The 12,474-nt window shown below is 38.4% G+C and overlaps 1 protein-coding gene and 1 long non-coding RNA gene across 23 annotated transcripts in view; one reads left to right on the forward strand and one right to left on the reverse strand.

Annotated features, from left to right (window-relative positions):
• The window catches only part of LOC125960816 (uncharacterized), a 999,117-nt gene that overhangs the window by 575,259 nt on the left and 411,384 nt on the right, over nt 1–12,474 (reverse strand). The gene's annotated exons all lie outside the window — the stretch shown is intronic.
• The window catches only part of NRXN1 (neurexin 1), a 1,124,566-nt gene that overhangs the window by 573,147 nt on the left and 538,945 nt on the right, over nt 1–12,474 (forward strand). For 12 of the 21 annotated variants that reach the window (XM_049695952.1, XM_049695938.1, XM_049695950.1 and 9 more), the window contains one exon: nt 6,243–6,416. In XM_049695952.1, coding sequence (XP_049551909.1) covers nt 6,243–6,416 — 174 coding nt within the window. Of the gene's footprint in view, nt 1–6,242; nt 6,417–11,707; nt 11,735–12,474 lie in introns of all 21 variants that reach the window. The other 9 variants (XM_049695935.1, XM_049695948.1, XM_049695934.1 and 6 more) reach the window with 1 other exon arrangement.

Below are 12,474 nucleotides of genomic sequence, written 5' to 3' on the forward strand. Positions count from 1 at the left end.
TCATTTGCAAATATTTTCTCCCATTCTGAGGGTTGTCTTTTGGTCTTGTTTATGGTTTCCTTTGCTGTGCAAAAGCTTTGAAGTTTCATTCGGTCCCATTTGTTTATTTTTGTTTTTATTTCCATTTTTCTAGGAGGTGGGTCAAAAAGGATCTTGCTGTGATTTATGTCATAGAGTGTTCTGCCTATGTTTTCCTCTAAGAGTTTGATAGTTTCTGGCCTTACATTTCGGTCTTTAATCCATTTTGAGCTTATTTTTGTGTATGGTGTTAGGGAGTGATCTAATCTCACACTTTTACATGTACCTGTCCAGTTTTCCCAGCACTGCTTATTGAAGAGGCTGTCCTTTCTCCACTGTACATTCCTGCCTCCTTTATCAAAGATAAGGTGACCATATGTGCGTGGGTTTATCTCTGGGCTTTCTATCCTGTTCCATTGATCTATATTTCTGTTTTTGTGCCAGTACCACACTGTCTTGATTACTGTAGCTTTGTAGTATAGTCTGAAGTCAGGGAGCCTGATTCCTCCAGCTCCATTTTTCGTTCTCAAGATTGCTTTGGCTATTCGGGGTCTTTTGTGTTTCCATACAAATTGTGAAAGTTTTTGTTCTAGTTCTGTGAAAAATGCCAGTGGTAGTTTGATAGGGATTCCATTGAATCTGTAGATTGCTTTAGGTAGTAGAGTCATTTTCACAATGTTGATTCTTCCAATCCAAGAACATGGTATATCTCTCCATCTATTTGTATCATCTTTAATTTCTTTCATCAGTGTCTTATAATTTTCTGCATACAGGTCTTTTGTCTCCTTAGGTAGGTTTATTCCTAGATAGTTTATTCTTTTTGTTGCAATCGTAAATGGGAGTGTTTTCTTGATTTCACTTTCAGATTTTTCATCATTAGTGTAGAGGAATGCCAGAGATTTCTGTGCATTAATTTTGTATCCTGCTACTTTACCACATTCATTGATTAGCTCTAGTAGTTTTCTGGTAGCATCTTTAGGATTCTCTATGTATACTATCATGTCATCTGCAAACAATGACAGCTTTACTTCTTCTTTTCCGATTTGGATTCCTTTTATTTCCTTTTCTTCTCTGATCGCTGTGGCTAAAACTTCCAAAACTATGTTGAATAAGAATGGTGAGAGTGGGCAACCTTGTCTTGTTCCTGATCTTAGTGGAAATGCTTTCAGTTTTTCACCATTGAGGATGAAGTTGGCTGTGGGTTTGTCATATATGGCCTTTATTATGTTGAGGAAAGTTCCCTCTATTCCTACTTTCTGCAGGTTTTTTTTCATAAATGGGTGTTGAATTTTGTCGAAAGCTTTACCTGCATCTATTGAGATGATCATATGGTTTTTCTCCTTCAATTTGTTAATATGGTTTATCACATTGATAGATTTGCGTATATTGAAGAATCCTTGCATTCCTGGAATAAACCCCACTTGATCATGGTGTATGATCCTTTTAATGTGCTGTTGCATTCTGTTTGCTAGTATTTTGTTGAGGATTTTTGCATCTATGTTTATCAGTGATATTGGCCTGTAGTTTTCTTTCTTTGTGACATCCTTGTCTGGTTTTGGTATCAGGGTGATGGTGGCCTCATAGAATGAGTTTGGGAGTGTTCCTCCCTCTGCTATATTTTGGAAGAGTTTGAGAAGGATAGTTGTTAGCTCTTCTCTAAATGTTTCATAGAATTCGCCTGTGAAGCCATCTGGTCCTGGGCTTTTGTTTGTTGGAAGATTTTTAATCACAGTTTCAATTTCAGTGCTTGTGATTGGTCTGTTCATATTTTCTATTTCTTCCTGATTCAGTCTTGGCAGGTTGTGCATTTCTAATAATTTGTCCATTTCTTCCAGGTTGTTCATTTTGTTGGCATAGAGTTGCTTGTAGTAATCTCTCATGATCTTTTGTATTTCTGCAGTGTCAGTTGTTACTTCTCCTTTTTCATTTCTAATTCTATTGATTTGAGTCTTCTCCCTTTTTTTCTTGATGAGTCTAAGGGTTTATCAATTTTGTTTATCTTCTCAAAAAACCAGCTTTTAATTTTATTGATCTTTGCTATTGTTTCCTTCTTTTCTTTTTCATTTATTTCTGATATGATTTTTATGATTTCTTTCCTTCTGCTAACTTTGGGGTTTTTTTGTTCTTCTTTCTCTAATTGCTTTAGGTGCAAGGTTAGGTTGTTTATTCGAGATGTTTCCTGTTTCTTAACGTAGGATTGTATTGCTATAAACTTCCCTCTTAGAACTGCTTTTGCTGCATCCCATAGATTTTGGGTCGTCGTGTCTCCATTGTCATTTGTTTCTAGGTATTTTTTTATTTCCTCTTTGATTTCTTCAGTGATCACTTCGTTATAAGTAGTGTATTGTTTAGCCTCCATGTGTTTGTATTTTTTACAGATTTTTTCCTGTAATTGATATCTAGTCTCATAGCGTTTTGGTCGGAAAAGATACTTGATACAATTTCAATTTTCTTAAATTTACGAAGGCTTGATATGTGACCCAAGGTATGATCTATCCTGGAGAATGTTCCATGAGCACTTGGGAAAAATATGTATTCTGTTGTTTTTGGATGGAATGTCCTATAAATATCAATTAAGTCCATCTTGTTTAATGTATCATTTAAAGCTTGTGTCTCCTTATTTATTTTCATTTTGGATGATCTGTCCATTGGTGAAAGTGGGGTGTTAAAGTCCCCTACTATGAATATGTTACTGTCGATTTCCCCTTTTATGGCTGTTAGTATTTGCCTTATGTATTGAGGTGCTCCTATGTTGGGTGCATACATATTTGCAATTGTTATATCTTCTTCTTGGATCGATTCCTTGATCATTATGTAGTGTCCTTCTTTGTCTCTTCTAATAGTCTTTATTTTAAGGTCTATTTTGTCTGATATGAGAATTGCTACTCCAGCTTTCTTTTGGTTTCCATTTGCATGAAATAACTTTTTTCATCTCCTCACTTTCAGTCTGTATGTGTCTCTAGGTCTGAAGTGGGTCTCTTGTAGACAGCAAATATATGGGTCTTGTTTTTGTATCCATTCAGCCAATCTGTGTCTTTTGGTGGGAGCATTTAGTCCATTTACATTTAAGGTAATTATCGATATGTATGTTCCTATTCCCATTTTCTAAATTGTTTTGGGTTCGTTATTGTAGGTCTTTTCCTTCCCTTGTGTTTCTTGCCTAGAGAAGTTCCTTTAGCAGTTGTTGTAAAGCTGGTTTGGGGGTGCTGAACTCTCTCAGCTTTTGCTTGTCTAAAGGTTTTAATTTCTCCATCAAATGTGAATGAGATCCTTGCTGAGTAGAGTAATTTTGGTTGCAGGTTTTTCTCCTTCATCACTTTAAATATGTCCTGCCAGTCCCTTCTGGCTTGCAGAGTTTCTGCTGAAAGATCCGCTGTTAACCTTATGGTGATTCTCTTGTGTGTTATTTGTTGTTTTCCCCTTGCTGCTTTTAATATATTTTCTTTGTATTTAATTTTTGACAGTTTGATTAATATGTGTCTTGGCGTATTTCTCCTTGGATTTATCCTGTATGGCATTCTCTGTGCTTCCTGGACTTGATTAACTATTTCCTTTCCCATATTAGGGAAGTTTTCAACTATAATCTCTTCAAATATTTTCTCAGTCCCTTTCTTTTTCTCTTCTTCTTCTGGAACCCCTATAATTCAAATGTTGGTGCATTTGATGTTGTCCCAGAGGTCTCTGAGACTGTTCTCAGTTCTTTTTTTTCTTTATTCTGCTCTGCAGTAGTTATTTCCACTATTTTATCTTCCAGGTCACTTATCTGTTCTTCTGCCTCAGTTATTCTGCTATTGATCCCATCTAGAGATTTTTAATTTCATTTATTGTGTTGTTCATCATTGTTTGTTTCATCTTTAGTTCTTCTGTGTCCTTGTTAAATGTTTCTTGCATTTTGTGTATTATATTTCCAAGATTTTGGATCATTTTTACTATCATTATTCTGAATTTTTTTTCAGGTAGACTGCCTATTTCCTCTTCATTTGTTAGGTCTGGTGGGTTTTTATCTTGCTCCTTCATCTGCTGTGTGTTTTTCTGTCTTCTCATTTTGCTTATCTTACTGTGTTTGGGGTCTCCTTTTTGCAGGCTGCAGGTTCGTAGTTCCCGTTGTTTTTGGTGTCTCTCCCCAGTGGCTAAGGTTGGTTCAGTGGGTTGTGTAGGCTTCCTGGTAGAGGGGACTAGTGCCTGTGTTCTGGTGGATGAGGCTGGATCTTGTCTTTCTGGTGGGCAGGTCCACGTCTGGTGGTGTGTTTTGGGGTGTCTGTGGACTTATTATGATTTTAGGTAGCCTCTCTGCTAATGGGTGGGGTTGTGTTCCTTCTTGCTAGTTGTTTTGCATAGGATGTCCAGCACTGTAGCTTGCCGGTCGTTGAGTGAAGCTGGGTGCTGGTGTTGAGATGGAGATCTCTGGGAGATTTTTGCCATTTGATATTATGTGGAGCTGGGAGGTCTCTTGTGGACAAGTGTCCTGAAGTTGGCTCTCCCTCCTCAGAGGCACAGCACTGACTCCTGGCTGTAGCACCAAGAGCCATTCATCCACACGGCTCAGAATAAAAGGGAGGAAAAGTAGAAAGAAAGAATTAGTAGAAGAAAGGAAGGAAGGAAGGAAGAAAGGAGGAAGGAAGGAAGGAGGGAAGGAAGGAAAAAAGAAAGGAGATAAAGTAAAATAAAATAAAGATAAAATATAAAGTTATTAGAATAAAAAAATAATTATTAAGAGAAAAAAAGAAAAAAAAATTAAAATAACAACAAAAAAATGGACGGATAGAACCCTAGGACAAATGGTGGAAGCAAAGCTATACAGACAAAATCTCACACAGAAGCACACACATACACACTCACAAAAACAGGAAAAGGGGAAAAAATCATAAATCTTGCTCCCAAAGTCCACCTCCTCAATTTGGGATGATTCGTTGTCTATTCAGGTATTCCACAGATGCAGGGTACATCAAGTTGATTGTGGAGCTTTAATCCGCTGCTTCTGAGGCTGCTGGGAGAGATTTCCCTTTCTCTTCTTTGTTCTCACACTCCCAGGGGCTCAGCTTTGGATTTGGCCCCGCCTCTGTGTGTAGGTCGCCGGAGGGCGTCTGTTCTTCGCTCAGACAGGACGGTGTTAAAGGAGCCGCTGACTCGCGGGCTCTGGCTCACTCAGGCCGGGGGAGAGGGAGGGGCAAGGAGTGCGGGGCGGGCCTGCGGCGGCAGAGGCCTGCATGACGTTGCACCAGTCTGAGGCGCGCCGTGCGTTCTCCCGGGGAAGTTGTCCCTGGATCACGGGACCCTGGCAGTGGCAGGCCGCATAGGCTCCCCGGAATGGGGGTGTGGATAGTGACCTGTGCTCGCACACAGGCTTCTTGGTGGCGGCAGCAGCAGCCTTAGCGTCTCCTGCCCGTCTCTGGGGTCCGCGCTTTTAGCCGCGGCTCGCGCCCGTCTCTGGAGCTCCTTTAAGCGGCGCTCTTAATCCCCTCTCCTCGCGCACCAGGAACAAAGAGGGAAGAAAAAGTCTCTTGCCTCTTCGGCAGCTCCAGACTTTTCCCCGGACTCCCTCCCGGCTAGGCGTGACGCACTAACCCCCTTCAGGCTGTGTTCACGCCGCCAACCCCAGTCCTCTTCCGGCGCTGCGACCGAGGCCCAAGCCTCAGCTCCCAGCCCCGCCCGCCTCGGCGGGTGAGCAGACAAGCCTCTCGTGCTGGTGAGTGCCGGTCGGCATCGAACTTCTGTGCGGGAATGTCTGCGCTTTGCCCTCCGCACCCCTGTTGCTGCGCTCTCCTCCGTGGCTTCGAAGCTCCCCCCTCCGCCACCCGCCGTCTCCATCCGCGAAGGGGCTTCTAGTGTGTGGAAAGCTTTCCTCCTTCACAGCTCCGTCCCACTGGTGCAGGTCCTGTCTCTATTCTTTTGTCTCTGTTTTTTCTTTTGCCCTACCCCAGGTACGTGGGGAGTTTCTTGCCTTTTGGGAGGCCTGAGGTCTTCTGCCAGCGTTTAGTAGGTTTTCTGTAGGAGTTGTTCCACGTGTAGATGTATTTCTGATGTATATGTGGGGAGGAAGGTGATCTCCGTGTCTTACTCTTCCACCATCTTCCCCTGTTTTGTACTTTTAAGAAAATATATAGTCATAAATTTACTTTTTAAAATTAATTTAATGAAAAATAAACCTATTTTTTGTGTGTTCTACTGTTGTTTAAAGTCAATGTTAAGTTACTTTTGTGACCAAAATTTTTGTCTTCCCACAGGTGACTTGTATATAGGAGGAGTGGCCAAGGAAACATATAAATCCTTGCCGAAACTCGTCCATGCCAAGGAGGGCTTTCAAGGCTGCCTGGCATCAGTTGATCTAAATGGACGGCTTCCAGACCTCATCTCAGATGCTCTTTTCTGCAATGGACAGATTGAGAGAGGCTGTGAAGGTACTAGATCTTTGTTATCACACTCAAAATAATTCTAATTCCACCTATAAATGAGAAGAGCAGAATTCTCTGGCAGGCAAAATTTTCATTTCTGACAATTGACCAAACCCCCAGTTACGGCTTAAAAGTCCTTATTCGTGTTTTAAACTTTTCATCCCATAAATCTTAAATTTTCTGGACTGTTTGCAAACCTAGACTAATGCCTGATATAAAATGGGAGCTATGCATCTTGTTATATTCTGCTTCTTTGCATTCTTTAGTTCACCTAATTAGTGTGCTAATCACTTCTGCAGTGCTTTCGTTATAGCATTAAATAGATACTCCACTTGGACTAGAAAAACATATTTACTCCAGCAAATGTTAATCAATTTGAGCCTGCTTTTTGACATCTCCATTCAATAGGATACAACAAGAGAATAACATTCAGATACCCATTCTCAAATCACGGTTTGGTTTGTTTCTACCTGGCAGCAAGAGTGTCTCCCATATATTATCAGTTTGTTTTAGCAAAAATTGGTTTCTTCTATTACCCAAAGCTAATATTCCATACTTCAGAACTGTGCTCAAGTATCTTTCTGTACTTTTGTGTTCTCTATCAGACTAAGGTCTGTAGGAGTACTTTTTGATTGCTACTTTCATTTTAGATAATTTTCACTTCAACACCTCAGGTTATTTGAGCCAATTCTCCCTCCATAAATGCAATTTAATCACATTATCCTGAATTTTGTAGCTGTGAATGTGTTGCTGCTTCTCTTTTAATGTTGAATACAGTTTGGGCCATTTTGAAAATTTTAGATTCATAAGGAAATTTCATATGGGGGAAGCGAAGAAAGATGTGAATTCCTGTCTCCCAGGAGATTATGAATCATGTCTTCTCAGCCAAAATAATGCTATTAGATTTAGCAATTACCTAAGTACATATAAATTTTTTATTTGGAAATACATTTTTTTCTCTCTGTAACATATGTTTCCCTGAAAAGTCAGGTGAAATTCAAATTGTGTTTTAATCACGCCAGAGGATAAGATTATTTAATGGAAATCTTTGTTGAGTTCATTTTTAATGTTTTGCTGTATTTATTTACATTGTTTCAAATTTTGGTATAAATGTCCTTTTGTGAAACAAAGGCAAACTATGTGTTTTCTTCTTTTACCAATTTAGCAAAGGAAACAAAATTGTTAAGTGAATAAATTCTCTCTAGTGGATGGAGACAAAAATGTGGGACATAACTTTGATTTTTGGAGGTGATCTAATAAGTGAGAATATATGGGGTTTTTTTTGTTTTTTTTTTAAGGTACTACAAAATCTTCTGAAAACATTTTTCAAACATAGGCCTTTCGGGCTTCCCTGGTGGCACAGTGGTTGAGAGTCCGCCTGCCAGTGCAGGGGACGCGGGTTCGTGCCCCGGACCGGGAGGATCCCACATGCCGCGGAGCGGCTGGGCCCGTGAGCCATGGACGCTGAGCCTGCGCCTCCCGAGCCTGTGCTCCGCAACGGGAGAGGCCACAACAGTGAGAGGCCCGTGTATCGCAAAAAAAAAAAAAAAAAAATAGGCCTTTCTACAAGTTGCTCGGTAAATTCTCACCTACAAGAAATGGTGGGAGCAGACAGACACATTCACAGCTAAACACTCACAAGATAGAAAACCAAACCCACACACATGACCTCCCACCACTGGCACATAATGTGAGTGGGTGAGTGGAAGGGAAAACTAATAAGAAATGTACTGAGAAAGTGTATTTATAGAAATAAAATTTGGTGTTATTTTCCATCATAACCTTATAAGCAATTTGGTTGAGGTGATTGTACATCTTCTTGGGTAATTTTAAACTATGGTTTGAATATCTGAAATCATTCAGTAGATTATGACATTGGCTCCTTCCTTACCTTATCTAGTTTGCTTTAATATCTGAGCTTTAATAATTCTCACCCTCTTTTACTCCCTTTTCCTTTATTTTTAGAATGTTGCCATGCTCCTGCCTTTCTGCCTTGACACTTCCCTGATTTTTTTCATTCCAACGTCAACGTTAACAATTTTTAATGTATGATTATTTCTGTCCTCTGTGGTTCCTAGGAATAATCTCAGATGTACCTGTCAGAGGTGTAATTGATGAGATACACGTATTTTTAGGATTGGTGGTAAACTTCTAGATACTCAATACATTATTTCTCTAAAGATTGTTCTCATGGGATTTTGAGCTCAAACCACATTGGAATCACTTAACTTCCATATTAATAGAAATAGTTTAAATTTGACATCACTAAATGATATCTTGTCAAGATTTTCCACCATTTCTACCCAAGACCCACAAATCTCTAAAGTTCTTTCATGTAAAAAGTCATTGGCCTTCTCTCAATAATCACTTGCTGCCTTTCATTTCTAACTTATTTCAGTGAGTAATAGCTGATTTTACTTACACACCACGTTAGCTAGCAGAGGGAACTTACCTTGTCCTTTTCCCTTTATATTAATGTTTCTCAACTTGAGCAAGTATTGGAATCACCTGGAGAATGTTAAAACCCATGTTACTTGACACCAACCCAAGGTTTCTGATTCAGTAGGTCTAGGATGGGGCTCTAGAATTTACATTTCTAGCAAGTTCCTAAATGATGCTGCTGCTTTTGGTCTGACACCAGACTTTGAAAATTACTACCTGGAAAGGCATTGACCTGCTTACTTAAGAGAAAATAGAGACTGGCAATCCACCAATAATCAGGCTCAGTTAAGCTCAATACTGAGTCAAGATAACTTCCATACATGAAGTCAGTGAAACAATTTTTAATTTAGGCACTTGCATAGACTCATAACATTCAACACTGGAATTGCACTATAAGCTACAGAAATACTTCACTATTAAAGCTACCATCGATTAAGCACTGGTAGCAGTAAGTTTACATATGCAATTTCATTTCCCAAAACTCTATAAATTAGGTATTACTGTTGTTTTTTTTTTTTTAAGAAGAGTAAATTGAGCCTTAAAGGTGTGAGGTGACCTTCCTAAGGTCACACAGCACGTAAGTGGATGATGGAAGCTTTGAACCCAATTTTGCCTTACTTGAAATCCCGGGCATCTAAGCACTTTCCTCTGTTGTTTCTTTGGTTTCCAGACATTGTAGTTTTACCTTCACTTTTCTTTCCTTTTCAAACATCCTTATTATTATTATTATTGTTATTATTATTTATTTTTTTTTTTGTGGTACGTGGGCCTCTCATTGCGGTGACCTCTCCCGTTGTGGAGCACAGGCTCTGGACGCTCAGGCTCAGTGGCCATGGCTCACGGGCCCAACCACTCTGCGGCATGTGGGATCTTCCCGGACCGGGGCACGAACCCATGTCCCCTGCATCGGCAGGCGGACTCTCAACCACTGCACCACCAGGGAAGCCCCCATATCCTTATTTTTAACCACTTAATACAAATATCCTTGTGGCTTGCTCCCAATTTTATTCAGTGATAAAATAAAAAGGGCATTATATAACTAAAAAGGAAAAATAAATTCAGGGTTTTGTCTTGTGCAAATGACTGTCAATGTTTAAATATTTTTCAAGAAGGTGAGTACTTTAAAAAATGTGACTTGTCAGGCATAGGCATGCATTCACTTGTAATACCTGAATATATAAAGACTGTTGTGATAATGGAAAACATAACAAAGCCATGTCTTTATGCTCACATAAGGCCTGGCAGCTACTCTGAGTGGCTGCTCTACAATATGGGCAGGCAGGTTAGTTTTTAGAATTGCAATTTTACCATTTTTAGAGTTAAGCATTATTTTGCAATTGTATTTCTGATAATTTTTGCGAAAAGAAAAACAAAAACATGGCTCTTCAGCAGTTCTTGCTCCTGCTCTTTCCTTCTGCTGGGCAAGTCAGGGGAATAGTATCCTTTGATAACACAGCCCCTGACCCAGGCTGGGCTTGTACCAGAGGAAAGACTGTGCTAAGGAATATTGCTTTGAGTTTTTTTTTTAAACAAATATTAATTATTTTCAGTCTTTAATGCCATGGAATAAAGATCATTGGACCACTTACCTCTCACAGATTGGAAGAAAAACAAAAACTGAACAATTTAGTGTCTCTTAGTTCTTTGATGCAATAGGTGAGAAAAACTATTACATCCATTCAGGTCTCCCAGGCCTGGGAGATCTTTATTATTATTAAAAACGACTATTATTTTTGTTATTATTACTACACTGATTATTATTATTACTATTATTATTATATAATTAGTAGTTACAGTATTATGATTTCTGAATTTGTAAAAATTCATATTGAATGTTTAGGCTACATTCAATAACTTCTTATGAAGAATACCGTGACTAAGAAATTTATAATAAAATTATGGTTGTAAGGAGGATGTTTAAAATTGATGTTTATAGGAACATCAATTTGTACAAAATCTAATCACAGATAATTCTCATGTATTCACTAGAGCAGTTACCTCAAAGGCTCTCAGTGTTAATAGCATCTAATTAGTCTGGTGTCTATTTTTGTATTTTCATAAAACCTAAGATTGTGTTTACTAGAAAATATCTTCAGTTTATACTCTAAAGGTATTGAGGTAGATGGTGTTCCCTTCCCACCTAAGATAACCCTTATTAATGAGGTTCTACTGTAATAAATATTCACAGGGCAGTATTTAAGAGTTGAAGACAGTTATAGAGGAAGAGAAAATATAGATGTAACTCTGAGATCTGTAAGAAATCTATACCCGGTCTGGTAAAAGCAAATATAAATACTCCACGTTGCAATCTTGTAAAGGAATTTTCTTTATGGGGAATTATACTGCAATTTGTTTCTTCCATCCTTTACTTTTTCTTTCATCTGCCAAATGGTGTATACATTTTGATAATTTGGTGTCACTGTAAGGTCCAACTGTTGACAGAGAATGGCTGGCATTACAGTTTTAAGCCTTAACTACAATAGCAAGATAAAAGACCTAGAGGGAAAAAAATAGAAAGGGATAATTGGTCTTCTAATGGCCATCGTCTACACTGTATCTGCACGTGACAAATCTTCAGCTAAGCGATGCAGTCACTTTGTGTCATTGGCTCAGTTAACCGTAATATAAATACATATATAGTGAAATTCTAATCAATTATCGCTTTCTTGTTTTTGGCTTCTCTTAAGATTTATGGCTGTTAATTATTAATTTGTTTGCTCTACATAGCATTTCTCTCCCCCTTTACAGCAGCATGCTTTTTTGAATCTGAATGTTCTTCTATGTTTGCCCCATTTCAGTATTGCTTACTAACATTTAATATATTTTGCTTTTTTTTTTTAATTTTGCTGACAAAGTTGCATTGATGAAAGCTGACTTGCAAGGTAGATAGCCCTGTGTGTATAAAACAAGACTGAAACCCCGTAATACACAGTGGAAACCTCAAAATAACATTTTTACATTTTTGCAGTAACTGTTATTTGAAGTTTTCATTTTTCCCCTTCTTGAATGTTGTGCAAGAAACCTCATTTTGTAGCATAGTTTGCATAAAGGCTTTCAGTCTTGAATGTTTGTATAGTGATTACCTTTAGTGCTTTGATCATCCTTTTTTTAGTTCTTTGTTTTTCAGTGTTCTAGTTATGATTCTTTAGAAATAGACTAGCATTCTTTTTACTTGTATGTCACATGGGGGCATGTCATTTATACAGAGTTTTTAGTTTTATGTTTAATTGCATGAAATTGTTAAAGCATGTGGATTGATACTTGCCAACATACCTATCCAAAACACCCAGCAATCATAACTTTATTTATAGTTTGTGCAGGAAAACTTCTAGAAACTTATAGGACATTTTTGTATAACTCTCTTCAGTGGTTCCTTTTTTTTGTTTTTGTTTTTGTTTTTTTTTTGCTAATCTGTATCTCAGTTTCATGAAGTTATAATCTCCATCTCTCATGGTGTCTCTACCCATTGGTCAGAAGTTAAGGAGATCCATGCGTTTTTCTAAAATCCAAACAGTGAGAGAGAATTATTGATGAAGGAATGAGATCACCTGCTACCATGATCATACGAGAAGCTATGTGCTTGCTTTTACTATTTGCTGGTCTAGTTTACTATTATAATGTA

The sequence above is a fragment of the Orcinus orca genome, chromosome 13 (assembly GCF_937001465.1).
Source record: "Orcinus orca chromosome 13, mOrcOrc1.1, whole genome shotgun sequence".
Lineage (NCBI taxonomy): Eukaryota > Metazoa > Chordata > Mammalia > Artiodactyla > Delphinidae > Orcinus > Orcinus orca.